The sequence below is a fragment of the Grus americana genome, chromosome 2 (assembly GCF_028858705.1).
Source record: "Grus americana isolate bGruAme1 chromosome 2, bGruAme1.mat, whole genome shotgun sequence".
Lineage (NCBI taxonomy): Eukaryota > Metazoa > Chordata > Aves > Gruiformes > Gruidae > Grus > Grus americana.
This window is the reverse complement of record NC_072853.1, coordinates 55,461,690-55,478,663: the sequence shown is the minus strand read 5'-3', so window position 1 is coordinate 55,478,663 and position 16,974 is coordinate 55,461,690. Positions and strand designations below refer to the sequence as shown.

General features: G+C 39.8%; 1 protein-coding gene across 4 annotated transcripts in view; it reads left to right on the top strand.

The window, feature by feature from the left end:
• Nucleotides 1-16,974, top strand: part of LAMA1 (laminin subunit alpha 1) — a 110,340-nt gene that overhangs the window by 33,161 nt on the left and 60,205 nt on the right. For all 4 annotated transcript variants that reach the window (XM_054815283.1, XM_054815282.1, XM_054815281.1 and 1 more), the window contains exons 4-10: nt 219-461; nt 6,660-6,839; nt 10,746-10,835; nt 11,302-11,419; nt 12,527-12,705; nt 14,176-14,281; nt 14,783-14,943. In XM_054815283.1, the coding sequence (XP_054671258.1) occupies nt 219-461; nt 6,660-6,839; nt 10,746-10,835; nt 11,302-11,419; nt 12,527-12,705; nt 14,176-14,281; nt 14,783-14,943 (1,077 nt within the window). The remainder of the gene's footprint in view (nt 1-218; nt 462-6,659; nt 6,840-10,745; nt 10,836-11,301; nt 11,420-12,526; nt 12,706-14,175; nt 14,282-14,782; nt 14,944-16,974) is intronic.

The window sequence follows — 16,974 nt, the reverse complement described above, 5'->3', positions numbered from 1 at the left end:
AAAAAAAGATACAAATTTGTCTTAGTAAAAGATTAGACTGGCCTTCTGTCAAAAGTTTGTGCAAAAATTTTATCCAGAGGCACTGTACCAAATTTTACCCTCTCCCCAGGCAAACCATATACTGCTTTTAAAATTTGAATTTAGTACCCAAATTGGCTTCTAGTAGTCTTTTACAGCATAATGAAGTGTTAAAATTTTCTTGTTGCATTGTTTTTTAGGTCTTTCAAGTTGCATATGTCATCATCAAAGCTGCTAATGCTCCACGACCTGGAAACTGGATTTTGGAACGCTCCATAGATGGCACAGAGTTCAGACCATGGCAGTACTATGCAATTAGTGATACCGAATGTTTAACTCGTTATAATATTACGCCAAGAATTGGGCCGCCAACTTACAAGAGAGATGATGAAGTGATCTGCACCTCCTATTATTCCAGACTAGTTCCCCTGGAACATGGAGAGGTATGTTTGCGTTTGCATTTGTGGTTTGTGAGTAGGAACATGGACTGATGGCAATCTGAAAACATTTGGATTACAGTTACAGAGTTCTTCACCCTCAGCACTACTAGATTACCTGTTATTCTTCTTTAATGATACTATCTTTACATCATGTACCAGTCTAGCAAACTTTTAAATGTGGGGATGAAACATATCTTTGGCTCTATGTATTCCTGTTACTAAATTCTTTGTTCTCTCTCTCCACATAATTTGATGGTAGCTATTAGCTGTGAATTATTAGTTGCTTTATCCTGAAAGACTACAACAGAGGCTCTATGTTTTGCCAGGTTTTTCATTTAATAAAGAAACCCCCCGTGTTAGGAACACCTGGTTGTGTGAGATAAAGCTGCAAACACTGTTGAAGTGCTCGGCACAGCTGGAACTCCTAAACAAGCCTTGGCATTGTTTCAGGGATGTAGCATAATTAAAAGAGCTATGAGTTGTGCAGTCTCACTGTTGATTGTTCTTTCTTTTAACAAACTCTATTCATGGTACTTGTGTAATTTATTACGTGGAGGCAGCCACATAATGAAATGATACATTAAAACCAGCGGTTATTCCATTGTGAATGCTATAATGTAAGAGCGTGATAATAAATGCAGCGTTAGCCCACGGAGAATGCTAGTAACTCTTAGCTTAATAGAAGCTAATATGTTTTTATTTCTTGGTTAAAAAAAGACTGGAGTCTATGCAGCTAAGGACTAAAGCGTGTCAAATTTTCACGTAAACTTAAAACTTTGTTTCAGACAGAAAAAAACCCAATTAAATACAGTAACATCAAGTCCCATTCACTTTAATCAAATGTTTATTGCAGTGATGTAAGCACATGCCCCACTGATCAGATGGAACAGACAGAGAAACTTAACCTGTCTCTCCATGCAATTAACCAAAAAAACCTTAGGTTGACTCTGTACGAACAGTGCCTCTTGTTATGTGTGTCTGATATGCCATACAACTCCAAACCCAGGAATGCCAGAGATTTGCTTTAGTGACATTTTTTTCTGATTTATTTTTCCTGATGTACACAGAATTGGGTGACGCTATCCAGAACATTGCTTTTTTTCTAAGTGCAGTAACATAAAGGTATAAAAAATGACACAATTAAATTGCTGTCTACTACATAGAATCATAGAATAATTTAGGTTGAAAAGACCTTTAAGATCATTGAGTCCAACCATTAACTTAGCACTGCCAAGTCCACCACTAAACCATGCCCCTAAGCACCACACCTACGCATGTTTTAAATACCTCCAGGGGTGGTGACTCAACCACTTCCCTGGGCAGCCTGTTCAGTGCTTGACAACCCTTTCGGTGAAGAAATTTTTCCAAATATCCAACCTAAACCTCCCTTGGCACAACTTGAGGCCATTTCCTCTTGTCCTCACTTGTTACTTGGGAGAAGATACTGACACCCACCTGGCTACAACCTCCTTTCAGGTAGTTGTAGAGAGCAATAAGGTCTCCCCTCAGCCTCCTTTTCTCCAGACTAAACAACCCCAGTTCCCTCAGCCGCTCCTCGGAAGACTTGCGCTCTAGACCCTTCAACAGCTTTGTTGCCCTTCTTTGGACACGCTCCAGCGCCTCAATGTCCTTCTTATGGTGAGGGGCCCAAAACTGTGAACACAGTACTCAAGGTGTGACCTCACCAGTGCTAAGTACAGGGAGACATGATCACTTCCCTACTCCTGCTGGCCACACTATTTCTGATACAAGCCAGGATGCTGTTGGCCTTCTTGGCCACCTGGGCACACTGCTGGCTCATATTCAGCCAGCTGTCGATCAGGACCTCCAGGTCTTTTTCTGCCGGGCAGCTTTCCAGCCACTCTTCCCCAAGCCTGTAGCATTGCATGGGGTTGTTGTGACCCAAGTGAAGGACCTGGTACTTGACCTTGTTGAATCTCATATAGTTCGCCTTGGCCCATTGATCCAGCCTGTCTAGATCTCTCTACAGAGCCTTCCTACCCTCAAGCAGATCAAAATTCCCACATAAAAGCTGCCATTCACAAAGGACAGCCTACTCCTTCGAAACCGGAATGGCAGATAGACAGGAATATTCCCTGCACATCTTACAACCTGTATTAGTGAATCTTGGCACCCTTTTGAAAATACATATGCTTTGTAATTGGTTCTGGCCAACATATTGAATGTAAGTATGGGGCTATAGGAAGTCCTGCAGACAGTTGATCTCTACAAGCACCTGCCTTGTATCCAGCATTTGTTAGCACCCTAATCAAGGATGGGTTATCAATAAGCATGTGGAGGACAAGGAGGTTATCAGGAGTAGTCAACATGGATTCGCCGAGGGGGAATCATACCTGACCAGTCTGATAGCCTTCTATGATGGAATGACCAGCTGAGAGGATGAAGGGAGAGCAGTGGATGTTGTATACCTTGACTTCAGCAAGGCTTTTGACACCATCTCTTATAACATCCTTGTTAGCAAGCTTAGGAAGTGTGGGTTGGATGAGTGGACAGTGAGGTGGGTTGAGAACTGGCTGAATGGCAGAGCCCAGAGGGTTGCGGTAAGTGGTTCAGAGTCTAGTTGGAGGCGTGTATGTAGTGGTGTGCCCCAAGGGTCAGTGCTTGGTCCGGTCTTATTCAACATTCGTCAGTGACTTGGATGGGGGGACAGAGTATACTCTCAGCAAATTTACTGATGGTACTAAGCTGAGAGGAGTGGGTGACACACTTGAAGGCTGCGCTGCCATTCAGCGAGATCTTGACAGACTAGAGAATTGGTCAAAGAGGAAACGTGAAATTCAGCAAAGGCAAGTGTAGGGTCCTGCACCTAGAGAAGAACAATCCCATGCACCAGTACAGGTTAGGGGTTGAACTGTTGGGAAGGAGCACTGCAGAGAAGGACCTGGGAGTCTTGGTGGACAACAAGCTCTCCATGAGCCAGCAGTGTGCCCTTTGTGGCCAAGAAAGCCAATGATATTCTGGGGTGCATTAAGAAGAGCGTGGCCAGCAGGTGGAGGGAGGTTATCCTCCCCCTCTACTCTGCCCTGGTGAGGCCACACCTGGAGTACTGTGTCCACTTCTGGGCTCCCCAGTACAAGAAAGACAGGGAACTACTGGAGGGAGTTCAGCGGAGGGCTATGAGGATGATTAGGAGACTGGAGCATCTCTCGCATGAGGAAAGGCTGAGAGAGCTGGGTCTGTTTAGCCTGGAGAAGAGAAGACTGAGAGAGGATCTCATCAATGCTTATAAATATCTAAAGGGTGGCTGTCAAGAGGAAGGGGCCAGACTCTTCTCAGTGGTGCCCAGTGACAGGACAAGGGGCAATGGGCACAAACTGGAACACAGGAAGTCCCATCTGAGTATGAGGAAAAACTTCTTTACTTTGGGGGTGACCGAGCACTGGCACAGGCTGCCCAGAGAGGTTGTGGATTCTCCTTCTCTGGAGATATTCAAAACCCGCCTGGACACAGTCCTGTGCAACCTGCTTTAGGTGATCTTGCTCTAGCAGGGGGGTTGAACTAGATGAGCTCCAGAGGTCCCTTCCAACCCCTACCATTCTCTGAAACTGTAATGTTCTGCAGTCAGCTTGTAGTGCCCTGGTGTGAAAGAACTAGTAGGGTAGTAAGACCACACGTCTAAATGTGGATGTCACTTAATAATAACATTTTTTGCCAAATCAGACATTTTGCCAGTTTGGCTACTAGATTTTTCACAGATTTGAAGAGGTATAGCTGCTCTGCTGTAAGCTCTGTTGTTTACCTGATTTATACTGCTTGAAGATATGCTTCCAGAAATTTACATAATGAAGTCAGGGCTCATGATGAATTCCAAGGCTTTAACTACAGTTGTTTGTAAATGGTCGTTGTGGTTTTGAATTATGGAGAACAAGTAAGCCAAAAATATATCATACAAATATATCAGTGTATATAAGCCATATATGAGCAATATATTAGCCAAATATAGCAGTATACATGGAGAATCATTCTTTTTCTTCCTTAGTGTCTTAGTCTCTATCCCTACTGTTTCTTCCTTTCCCTGCTAGGAAAGATTCCTCTGTCGTCTCTATACAAATTATAGCATAATTATTACAGAATTTCTACTGGTCAAGTCAGTAGATAACTTTAGAGTTCAAATGTGAATAATGCTTCACATTTCTTCACTTGAAGGCACTATTTATGGGTAGAGAGAGTATATATTACCAGAGAATTTGAGATTTAGGCAGAAAAGACTATGCAAAATGAAATGGCATGTGTCGCGCAGAAGGTAAGGCCAGTTGGTTGCAACAGGGTTTTTTTGATCTTTAAGTCTCTGGAGTCCAAGTGATGAAAAGGAAACACAACATGCTAGAACTCCCAATGTTGTGGTTGGGTTCTCCTCTTTGTTGTGAAAATTGAAGGATTGCACTGAGACCAGCAAATTCTACATCTATAATTAAGGGTAAATGAGAGCAGGATGTGGTGCTCCGTGCTAAAGTTGGATTAGTCTATAGTGAGTATACGTGTATTATTTTTTTCAGTGGAAGTAGTGCAGTGATATTTGAATATTTGGCCAACAATTCTGCCTGGTAATTCCCAGCAGAAAACATGACTTCTGAATTAATATATCTCTGCTACTTTGCCTAGAAAGAAGAGACTGAAATGGGGTGGGCATGTTTAGTCTTAAGTTGCATAAAACATGGGTACGAGGACGAATAATCTGTTCTGCATGCCTGTGACAGGACGGAAGAAGTGATCTGAAATTGCAACAAAGAAAACATGGTTTAGAGATCAGGAGCATTTCTAACAACAAAGCCAGAAAGGACTGGAATAGATTGACTTGGAGGATTGTAGAGTCACCACCAGCAGTGGTTTTTCAAGAACAGATTGGTCAAACATCTAACAAAAGTCTAGCAAATCCTGCTTTGGGGTAGGAAGTGGACTAGAAGAATTCTCTGTGTTTCTGTGAGAGCTGAATATTATATCAGGTGGTGTTAATTTGCAGACTCTGACCTGGAAAAAGCTTTGGGTTTCATAACTGTTATTCTGCAGTTGGAAAATGGATGATGGTTAGTTTCTGAATGGACTGTCAGAAAAGTGAAATTCTTCGAATATTAGAATATTTAGAAGGAATAGTGATAACCCATAAATGGCAAATTTATAATGTTGGGAGTGTGAACTCCATTGCCAGTCTCTGTATGTGTTTGAAATAACACAGTTACTGTCTAGGAAGCCCTTAGCTCCACTACAGAATTAAGATTTTTTTAAAAAATAATAATAAAAAAATTCTTTAATATTTAGAAATATTTTCAAAGGAACAATTTGACGGTACTGGAAAAAGTTGAAACTATATATTCAAGAGTTGTATATGAGACACAATTACTCTTCATAAATGAGGATATGTCACGCACTCTAAAATGTAGCTGACAAGCCCAAAGCATGACTCCTTGTTTGTTGTGGACACCAGGTGAACTGTTTAACATTTGTTTGGCTTCTAGGGACTCATTTTTCAGTTTCTTCCATAAAACAGAGCAGGAACTGCATGGTCATATGAGACTAAATCCTTGTACGTTCCTAAGTTGCTTTGGAAGGAATGAAGGGGCTGTTGCCAGAATAAGTTGTGCAGCTCAATACTAAAAGCCATCTTAGTGGGAGAAAGATGGAGACCAGATGGGTTGGTTTGTGGTGGCACCTGTGTTGTGGCTTCCCACTGTGCTCTCCTATCACTGGGTGCTCCTTGCTGGTTGGGCAGCCCTGTCCCAGCAAGGCATAGGATTAATGACCCCAGATTGAACATGTGGGCCTTATGTTTTGCAATAAGATCTTTACAAATTACGGAGGAGAAATCTGGAAGAACAAAACTGTGCTTATGGCCAGAGTTACATGCTTCATCTCAGTAAGGGAGAGGAAGGAAGACCATGGAAACTAAGGACTAGCTTGTGGTACTGTTTTTCTCTTTGTGCTATCTCCACAAAAGTCCAGGAGACTTGAGATTATGATGAGCTGAGAGTGGTGGTTTCAGAACTGCATGAATCAGGAAGCAGGAATTCTACCTACTGGTAGAAGATGGGGAAGAAAAAAGAATTCCAGGTAGTTTAACATCTCACCATCCTGAGTAGCTGGAAAACAAGTTTAAGTTCTGTGTTTTAAATTCTCACGCTAAGATCTTTGTTGTTGCAAATGAATCACAATTATGTTTATAATTAAGCCAGTTCCTCTTTCTAGATTCACACGTCACTGATCAATGGTAGGCCTAGTGCTGATGATCCTTCACAAAAGCTTTTGGAATTTACTTCTGCACGATACATTCGCCTACGACTGCAGCGTATTAGAACTCTTAATGCTGACCTCATGACTCTCAGCCATAATGATCCTAAAGAACTGGACCCCATTGTTACCAGAAGGGTAAGCTGATTGTTCATAAACGGTATTCAGTATGACTTGATGGGAGACCCTTTTCTGATCTATTTGAGGAGGAGGCAGTACTTGATCCTTGCCATTCACAAAATTGTTTTGATAAGCTATTAAATAATTCTTGCCTTCTGTTTGACATTATTAGCAACAACACCTTGTCAGAAACAACTTAAAAAAATGCTTTTTAGAGATTGGTTTTTATTTGTTTGCTTTTTATTTCTTTGTGTAAATGATTGATGCTAGGAACAGTGCTTATAATGCTTTATCATCAAAAAAAAAAAATATGGTTTAGCTGACGGAAATCTCACTTGAGGTTCCTCTCAGTGGAACTGCAGTACCTTTTTTGGTGTATCAAGGATTTCAGGACCCAGTGCTCTGGTTCATAGAAATAATTATTTGAAAATGTTGCCATTGTGAATTTTGATGTCTAATGAGAGTTTTCTTCATTTTTTAAAGGCTGTTGTAATCAATTGTTTTAAAGCCTATGTATTAGTAATAATATAAAAAACTCAGAATTCTGAGAGTATTAACTGATCTTTACACATTTGATATTGAAACAGGGGAAACTGAGGCACCAAGTACTTAGGCTGACTTCTTCAAGCTCTCACAGGAATTCAGTATTGGAGCCCCTAATAATAGTGACTACCATGACTAACTGTTCTGCAGTATTTCTGCTTTGTATTTTGCCATTTTGACCCTCTTCTTAATTCGCCTGAGACCCATAGATTAGGACATCAGTTTTTCTATGAAGGTAGGCTTTCTGATGAAGACAGAAAACTACGAGAAGTGTTTCCTCTTCCCCTTTCTTTGTAGCTCTTTGCCTTGAAGAACGTCTGCAGGCAACTCCTCCTTGTGCAGCAACAAGCCTCTTGCGGTTTGTGACTTCTCTGACACAGGCAATCCTTGTGCATTGAGACTGCTTATATGAGGTCTGGCCAGATAGCTGGGTACCTGTCATGGCTTCACCCAGCAGGCAGCTAAACCAACCACACAGCCATTTGCTCACTGCCCCTCTCCTCCACCCTGACCAGTGGGATGGGGGAGAGGATTGAAAAGAAAAAGGTAAAACTCGTAGGTTGAGATAAAGACAGTTTAATAGGACAGAAAAGGAAGATGATGATGATGTTGATAATAATAATGATGATAAAAGAATTTACAAAACAAGTGTTGTACAGCACAATTACTCACCACCCAGAACTGATACTCAGCTAGTTCCTGAGCCTCCTGCCTCTTGGCCAACACCCCCTAGCTATATATACTTAGCATGACGTCATATGGTATGGAATATCCCTTTGGCCAGATTGGGTCAGCTGTCCTGGCTGTGTCCCCTCACAGCTTCTTGGGTGCCCCCCCATCTTCTTATCGGCAGGCCAGTCTGAGAAGGTGAAAAATCCTTGACTGCTTGGCAACAACTGAAATATCAGTGTGTTATCAACATTATTCTCATCCTAAATCCAAAACGCAGCACTATAGCAGCTGCCAGGAAGAAAATTAACTCTGTCATAGTCGAAACCAGTACAGTACCGAAGGGAGAAAGGAACTTGGATTTGGTCAGGGTTTGGTGGGTATTTTCAAGGCAGCTCTACTCTTACCTCAGTCATGGAGGTGCTCATTCAGCTGCAGCATTTCTAAAGCGTAAAATCTGGATGTTCTGCTTGATCTGTCTGCCCCATATAGGAATTGCTAGAATGGTTGACTGCAAGTGCAGAGTATTGGACAGCTGCTCCAGCTGTGCCTTGCTGGTCATAGGGAAATGGTTAATGCGCAGCCTGAGCAGGTGAGGTGTTCCCATAGAGCAGACTGGTAGACATTTAGGTCCGTTGATAGTATTGTAACATCAAGAAATACACCCCAGAAAGAAAGGCTCAACATAGAAGCATACAAACAGAAACAAGGGTGTTGAGGGCAAGCCGTTCCCATTGCTTTTGTAACACATACAATTGTGCAAGCCAGGGCTTAGTACAACCCCACCTAGCACTACTTAGTGCAGTTTTGCATGAAGAGCTACACATCTTCATCTTCACAAAATGTGGGTTTTATTGGGCAGGATTCCCAAATCCTGATGTCTCATCTTGTGTCTCACTGTGCAACCAACTTACAACCAAGATAATCACTCTCTGGATTGTGTTTTTGTCATTTTTGAAGACTTTACATCCATATGTTGATACCAATTGTATTAATTTCTTGTATGTAGTCTTGTAAAATGATGATTAGAGAGCTGGAGCCCTCTTCTGTGAAGGCAGGCTGAGAGAGTTGGGATTGTTCAGCCTGGAGAAAAGAAGGCTCTGGGGAGATCTTATAGCAGCTTCCCAGTACCTGAAGGGGGCCTACAGGAAAGCTGGAGAGGGACTGTTTATCAGGGAGTGTAGTGACAGGCCAAGGGGTAATGGCCTTAAGCTGAAAAGAGGGCAGATTTAGATTAGATATAAGGAATAAATGCTTCACTGTGAGGATGGTGAGGCACTGGAACAGGTTGCCCAGAGAGGTTGTGGATGCCCCCTCCCTGGAAGTGTTCAAGGCCAGGTTGGATGGGGCTTTGGGCAACGTGGTCTAGTGGAGGGTGTCCCTCCCCATGGCAGGGGGATTGGAACTAGATGGTCTTTGAGGTCCCTTCCAACCCAAACCATTCTATGATTCTGTGAAAAGATCTGATGTAGAACTTCTCTATGTGTTCAACAGCACCTTTATTTCTGTATGCTATATATTTATTTCTGTCTGTAGCATTTGATTAGCATTGGTCTCTCCTTCAACTTCAAGCTGCACACAGCTGCTGTGAACCATACACTGTGAGTTTTAAAGAAAACAAGATGAAGGAGATGAAGCAGGGAGTGCAGTGAGAAATATACCTCTGCTTTTGTCCTCTTACTTTTCTCAGTCTGGACTTCATTCTCTGTGGTGAAGGACTTACTGTTCATGATAAGTGCCTGAATGTTTTTTGTAATTCAAGCCCATAACAGTAAAAAAAATACTAAAATACTAAACTGAATGAAAAATTTAAAAACATAAAAAATTAAGTATTAAAGAGGTTAGTTTTCTCCAGCTCCAAGATCCTTCAAAGAAATAACAGTCCAGGAGTCAGCATGTCTGACCACCCAGGGCCACCTCCTCTTCCTGAACCAGATGACTGTAGGGTTGTTAGGTCTCAGAGTCTTGAACTCTTTCCTTAGAAGTGTCCTCAGAAAGTGTTTCTTTTTCGTTCCCCTGTAGTAGATATTTCCCAGGATACAAACAGGCCAACCATGTTGATACTGCAGCTGTAACTGAACCCAGATGGTCATTTCTTGCCTCTTCCTTGCCTTGGAAATTAAATCCTTTCCTTATGTATGTTGGTTTTGCACACCACCTGGCAATATTAATGGATTGTACTCTGCTGTATCACCAATTTTAAAGCTAAGAATTTGCATAGAATAATACACTGCCTACACACTAGTTGCAAAGAGCTGGTCTGGAAGTGAGTTCACAAACTGGTTTTAAAGGAGGGCAGAGTTCCCGTTTTAAGCAAGCATACTCTTGCTCCCCAGACTGAAATTAAAATACAGAAATTTGTTATGCTTCATGGCTTCTTATAGGGTGAAAAAAGGATTATTTTTTTAACCAGAAAACTTTGGCTGAGGTCACATTTGGTGGTCTTTCTTGAAACTGAGGAGTCGTGCATAGTTATTTAAAGTTAAAGGTCAGTTATTGTTTTGTACCAGTGAGGAAAAACGGGGAAAAAAAATTTCACAAAATGGAAGGTTTCCCCAAGTGGCAAAAATCCAAAGTTTCTTTTATGTTCTTGGCATTTTTCAAATCACAGAGTAGTTGAATGCTGGTATCTTATTTTCTAGAGTAGAGGGGAAGATGTAAATACATGCCAATGTCTTTTACTCATCCCCTTTTCAACTTTGTTTTTTGTAGTACTACTATTCAATAAAGGACATCTCTGTTGGAGGCATGTGTATTTGTTATGGCCATGCTCGAAGCTGCCCTCTGGATGAAATCACAAAGGTATTCTTTAATCTCATTGATTTATTTGCATAAAACAACTTTTCCAATTAAAAAAAAAAAGTACTTTGCCTAAGGAGAATAGCAGAGAGCAGGCTAAAAGAGATCTTACAGTATAGCAATAATTATAGCAATTATTTGCTACAATTTTCTTCCTTTTCTGTGTAAGCATATCTGGGTCTCTGGTAACTTTCTTCAAATAAACTCTTTTTCTTTGGCATTATATTTAAACAATTCAAGGGGCACAACAAGAAATAGTCTCTCTTGCAACACAGATTTGTCCCTCCTGTTCTAGAAAGGCTATTCCCCAGTAGTGGATATAGCGTGGTTGAGTGGTCTAATGCTAACTGTGGGGTATTTGTGGGTTTTGACATTTTTTGGAGTAAGTCTGATATTAGGCAGACTTTTGGCAACATTGGTTAAATTATCAATTAAAAATATTTCAAGGAATAAATTTTTTTATTCTTAGAAATTGCAGTGCCAGTGTGAGCACAACACATGTGGAGAGAGCTGTAACAGGTGCTGTCCGGGCTACCACCAGAAACCGTGGAGACCAGGAACAATTTCTGCGGGGAACAAATGTGAGAGTAAGTATGGACAGAAGTTAAGATAGTTTCATAAAGGTTTATTATGTTCTTGTTTGACGTTGCTTTTCATACAGATCTATACTAATTCCCCAGAAAAATCCAGAAACTCTTAACTGTCTTCATAGGATTGTTTAAAGGTAGAGGACCTACTTTTAATCATAACTGTTAAGATTGTTTTAAATGTTCTATCCAATATGATTCCCTGGCTAGCAGAGTTGTCATGTAGTAAAGCTTTCAGAGTCTCTTTTTCAAAGAGATTTGGGGATTTATTATACTCCTGTAAAAACTAGTAGATTTGCATCAATCATTTTGTAAGGTACTTGAAATGCAAATGTCTTACGTTGATCATAAATTTTTTCAGATAAACAACTTTGTTCTGATAACAAATGTTTTGAAAGAAACTCCTTATTGGCCATTTGCATTTCAGATTGTCTGATAGATTCATTTAAGCTGTGCCAGTACAGCTGAATGTGTTGCTAGGGCTAGTTAGTGCATTTTCTCTCTTCACATTGCTAATGCATAGCACAAGCTGCAGACAATTAAGAACCTTTTAGATAAAAAATTACAGTTGCAAATGGAAAAGTGTCTTTTTAGTTGAAGTCTTTACACAAATCTTAATATCGCTCTTCAGAAAGTAGGTGTTTATGATTGTTTGAACTGAAGTATCCTCTTACCTGAATCAAATTTATACTTGTGTACTGGCATTGCTGACTTCTCAGACTTTTGTCTATAATCCAAATAAGAGAAGAATTAGGCAGATTTTCTTCCGGAATGCAGAGGACAGAAAATGAAAGAACAGCTATTGGGCATAGCACACATCACTATTAAGATCAGTCCTGACAAGATTGTCTTAGGTAGATCTACAGAATACTGTTAAAAACCAGTGCTATTAAAGGGTGACATTGGTTTTGAAATGTACTTGCTAAGAAATATAGCATATCAAGACTGCTGAAACATGTAGCATGGTTAAAGAGAAAAAGCACACTTTTTAGATGAATTGATGTGCTCTTCTACTTACATTTTCCACTTCGAAAAATGTCAGTATTGTAGGAACTGTTATACAATGTAAATAAAAAAAAAATTGATTTCTTTTCCATTCCTTCTCAGAGTGCAACTGTCATAACAAAGCAGAAGATTGTTATTACAATCAGAGTATTGCAGATCAGAAAAGGAGTATGGATATTCATGGCCAGTATATAGGAGGTGGCGTGTGTTTAAACTGTACTCAACATACTGCTGGGATCAACTGTGAAACATGTGCTGATGGGTATTTTAGACCACACAAAGTAAGATTCGGAAAATACAATTACAGTGTTTTGGTGAATTACGGCATGATACTATGATGTGTATTTCAGCTCATTGTAATGAATATATATATATATATTTATCAGTTGCAAAATAGCTAAAACGTATAAAGGGTTTTTTTATAGATGACATACCACCAAAACTTTCGGAGAAAAACAAAATGCTTGTCCAGTTGTGTGGGAGGACAGGTCGAGCTGTTGGAGAAGAAAAGGATAAGTGAAGATGAAACTTCAAGTCCTAGTGTGAAAATGTAGATGTTCTGATAGGAAACCCGTTTCTCCTGTGGATAAAGCTCTAAAAAGTGCTAGTATTGAAGTTTCAGTGTCTTCAGAAGTGTCAAATTGTGTACCAACCTATATCAGCCCATTTCAACCAGTGTTAAAAAGGATCATTACATGGTTCTAAGATCAGACACTGTCTCATGAGATGTTGCAACAAATACTCTTTTTTCTTTTTGTCATGGTTGTTGCAGAACATGTGCTCTCTGAGCCTGTGTACTTTCCAGTTTATTGACAAGTGTCACTCTTTGGAAGAATTACCTAAACTCCACAAAAGACATTTGTTGAGATGTGACCAACAGAGTTAAACATATTAACTTCCTCCAGTGTTAGAGATCTCTGTATAATGAGACATACTGAAGGTCTTGCTTTGGCAGGTTCATGCATATTTTGGAAAACCTATGCTTTAGGAATCCAGTATAAATTGGTGCAGAGACCAAGGGTGAGTCTGCAGGAGACAGGTTAGACAGCAAGTACAGCTCATCCAAAGAAGTAAACCGGAGTTGGAGATTGTTTGTTTCACTTGCTGTAAGGAGTATTGAAGAAAAGTCTTCATAGCCAGTAAATGTGTATCTGGAGGTCATTACTGATTTGCTTTACATCTGAAGCAGCTCAAAGGAAAATTTTCCCTGAAAGAAAATAAAATCCTTGCCATATGAATTGCATTGCCTTATATTTCAAAGATGTATATAGATCAGGAAGTCAGAATGATTCTTCATGAATAATCTGTCTTCCCATTGAACACAGAGCCAAGGATTTCTTTAATTTCCTTCCTCTTTGAACCGGAGTATCTTTGTAAAAAGCATCTATTATTGTCTTAAACATTTCCATAGTATTTGGCAAACGATCACAGTGGTTAATTGCTGTTACATTTAAAAAAAGTCTATTTAGGCTGAATGTGTTGGGCTTCAGCTTTCAGTCATTAGCAGCTACTATACCTTTGTCTGTGCTATTGAAGACCAAATTCTGTTCCCGCGTTTCAGTTTTTTCTAGGCTACAGTCCCCTGATCTTCTGTTTGCTAAAATTAAACTAGTCCCTTGATCTGTTACTGCATATTAGCTTTTCCAGTCTTCATTCATATTAGCTCCAGTGATCCCAGACAAGAAAAATATGTAACTTCACTTTTCCCACTTAATAATTTGAGAATTTGACAGAGAACGTTTGTTTTTTAGGTTTCTCCTTATGAGGATCACCCCTGCTTTCCCTGTGACTGCGACCCGTTTGGCGCTCTGAGTTCTGACTGTGTTAAAGATGAGCACCATTCTGACTCACAGCGTGGTAAGGGAACGGGAAGCGCCTTTTCTCTAAACTTCAAATCTGGCTGTATTTCTGGACATTGAAGTTTGAGGGAACACTATCTACTTCTGAATGGTTGCCAGTTAGGTACCGCTTCAAAACAATGGTCAATATTTGGGAAGGAGAGGTGAGGCATAACATACTTCTAGGATTTTAAGGTATATCAGGTCCCTGAATGTGTTCTTGTGTGGGGATGGCAGGCTCTGACTATATAAAATGATATGAAGGATTGAGATCTAACACTGTTGTTTATGAAAGCTGTTACCTCTGTCACAAAATCCATTTTGCTGCAGTTTCTGTGCATCTGGTACTCTAAACATGAGAAATAGATGGTGAGACTGACATTATGCCAAGTATCTATGTGGAATAGAATGTGGAGTGTAATAAAAAAGGAATGCTAAATTAATTGCACCCTCTGAGACATCTTGAATCCAGCCTACTGCCTGCTCTTATTTATTTGTTTCTCTATTTTTGCTTTTCAAGGGACTTGGCCGGGTCAGTGTCAATGCAGAGAAGGTTACACAGGAGAAAAATGTGATCGCTGTGCATTTGGGTATCGGGGCTATCCAAACTGCCTGCGTTGTAACTGCAGCCTCATTGGTAGCATTAATGAAGATCCATGCACAGAACCTTGTCTTTGCAAAGTGAGTATTAAACTGTCATTTTTGTTTAAAATCGAATCAGTGATTGATTTGTAAACTCCTTTTTAATATGGGAAACGACTTCATTAACTGGCAACATCACTTCTTTTATAGGAAGTAACTTGGTGTAACTGTACACCTGACAACGTAGAACTTAAAATTACTCACTATTCTCTGTACTGAAAAATGTGATAATTTATGTTGAATAGTTCTGTATGTTACCGATACACCATTTTCTATAATAATGGGCCAGAATGACATTAAAATCAAATAATAACTGCACATGTGAGTTGTGAGGAAGAATCACAGAGAATGATAGTATGCCTAGCTGGGCTTGGTTTTAGGAATCAGCTGATATTTCTCTTCGAAGTCAGTGATTTCTTGTAAAGAAAGGATGCATTTATAACATCTGCTTCGTGTGAAGAAACAACATGCATTTGGAAAGAGCTATTGGAACTATTACATGAGATGTATGTATGAAATATGATTTAATTATTCGATTACAAAATATAAACCATAAAAAATGTTAAAAGAGGAGTTTTGCAGCTTTCTTTTATTTTTCTGGTAAATATCCAAACCCCTTGAAATATCTTGCAGCTGTAGATTCTGCTGAACTTTATTACAAAGCTGTGTGTCAATATTTAAAGAAGTTACACTTAATTTTCTGAACCAAATGTTAGCTAGTAGTTTATGTATTTGTTGCCAAGTATGATAGTGAACAGGAGCCAAAAACAACATGGTTTGTTTGACAATTTTTCTGAAACTTCTTAGTCCTTTTGCCTAGTTTATCTGATCCAAAATATCAAACATATAAATAACCAGAATCTGAAAGAAAGAAATATCTCCAATAGCCAATTTAAATACGAAAAAGGAGATTCAACCATTTTGCCTGATTTTGAGCTAGAGTAACACTATATCAGTTGATGCAGGTAACTGGTTAAAATTTTGGTATAAACTGGATGAGAAACTATCCCCTTTCAGGGCTGTTTAGAGCAAGAGCCTGGCATACTGAATTTTTAGGCCAGATCACTGAGAGTCTCACCAGCGAGCAGCCCACCTATAGAGGTGAAAGGCAGGAAGGAGGAAAGTTGTGTGCTCCAAATATCAAATGAAGGATACAGGATTTCTAAGCCTGTGCAGTCTCCGTGAACACAGTAGTGCAAACTATTCCTTTAGATATTCTGAATTTCATAATTTTTGATCTTTTGTGAAACACAGCTCTTGAGGTCTAGTCATCGGGTAAGATTTTTTTTCTTCATTAAGAAATAAATAATAATTTCTGTCTAATAAGTTACAGAGACAAAGTGAAATATGGGATCCAGGTGCATCCTGAAGACTGAGAAATAAAAAAAAGCTGAAAAAAGCATACAAATATTATTTCTGTAAGAATCAAAAGATTTTAAAATCTCGTTATCTCAGGAGGCCCTTTGACATTTTTTCTAAGTTTTGATGTTAACAAATAGAAAGCAGTCATCCTTAGCCTGTGAATCAGAGCTGGGGATCATAAATTTTTCATACGGTTTGCAAAAACAGTTTGTACTTTGCTTACAAAAGCACATATCCTACCTGTTTAGAGAGGTCTTATTTAAACTTGACATGCCAAACACGGGTCCAGAAGAAAAGACAGTTGGTAGTGCTGCCACCAAAGGTCTCAGATTTCTCTCTGGTAAGCTTGAAATTTGCTCCATGGGAACCAAATCTGATGTAAGTCTGAAATCTGGAGTGATTCTTTTGGCTGAAGTTACCCTGGTAGCTACTTCTGAAAGCAGAATTTGGTCCACAGGCTTTGCATTTCAAATTGCAATGCAGAACTCATACAGACCTCTTGAAAATAGCACGACAGGTATGCTTCACTGTACGTCCTGCAGGTCTGGTGTCCTAAACATATGTATTGGGGAATTTTGTGGGGTGATCTGTAAAGTCCTCTTTGCCTTTGTACTGGAGTTTTCCCATAGTAGAAACCAAAGGTTGAGATGGAGAGTGATGTGTGTCCAGGTCTTGTCCTGATACGAAGCTAGGACATGATCAGAAACT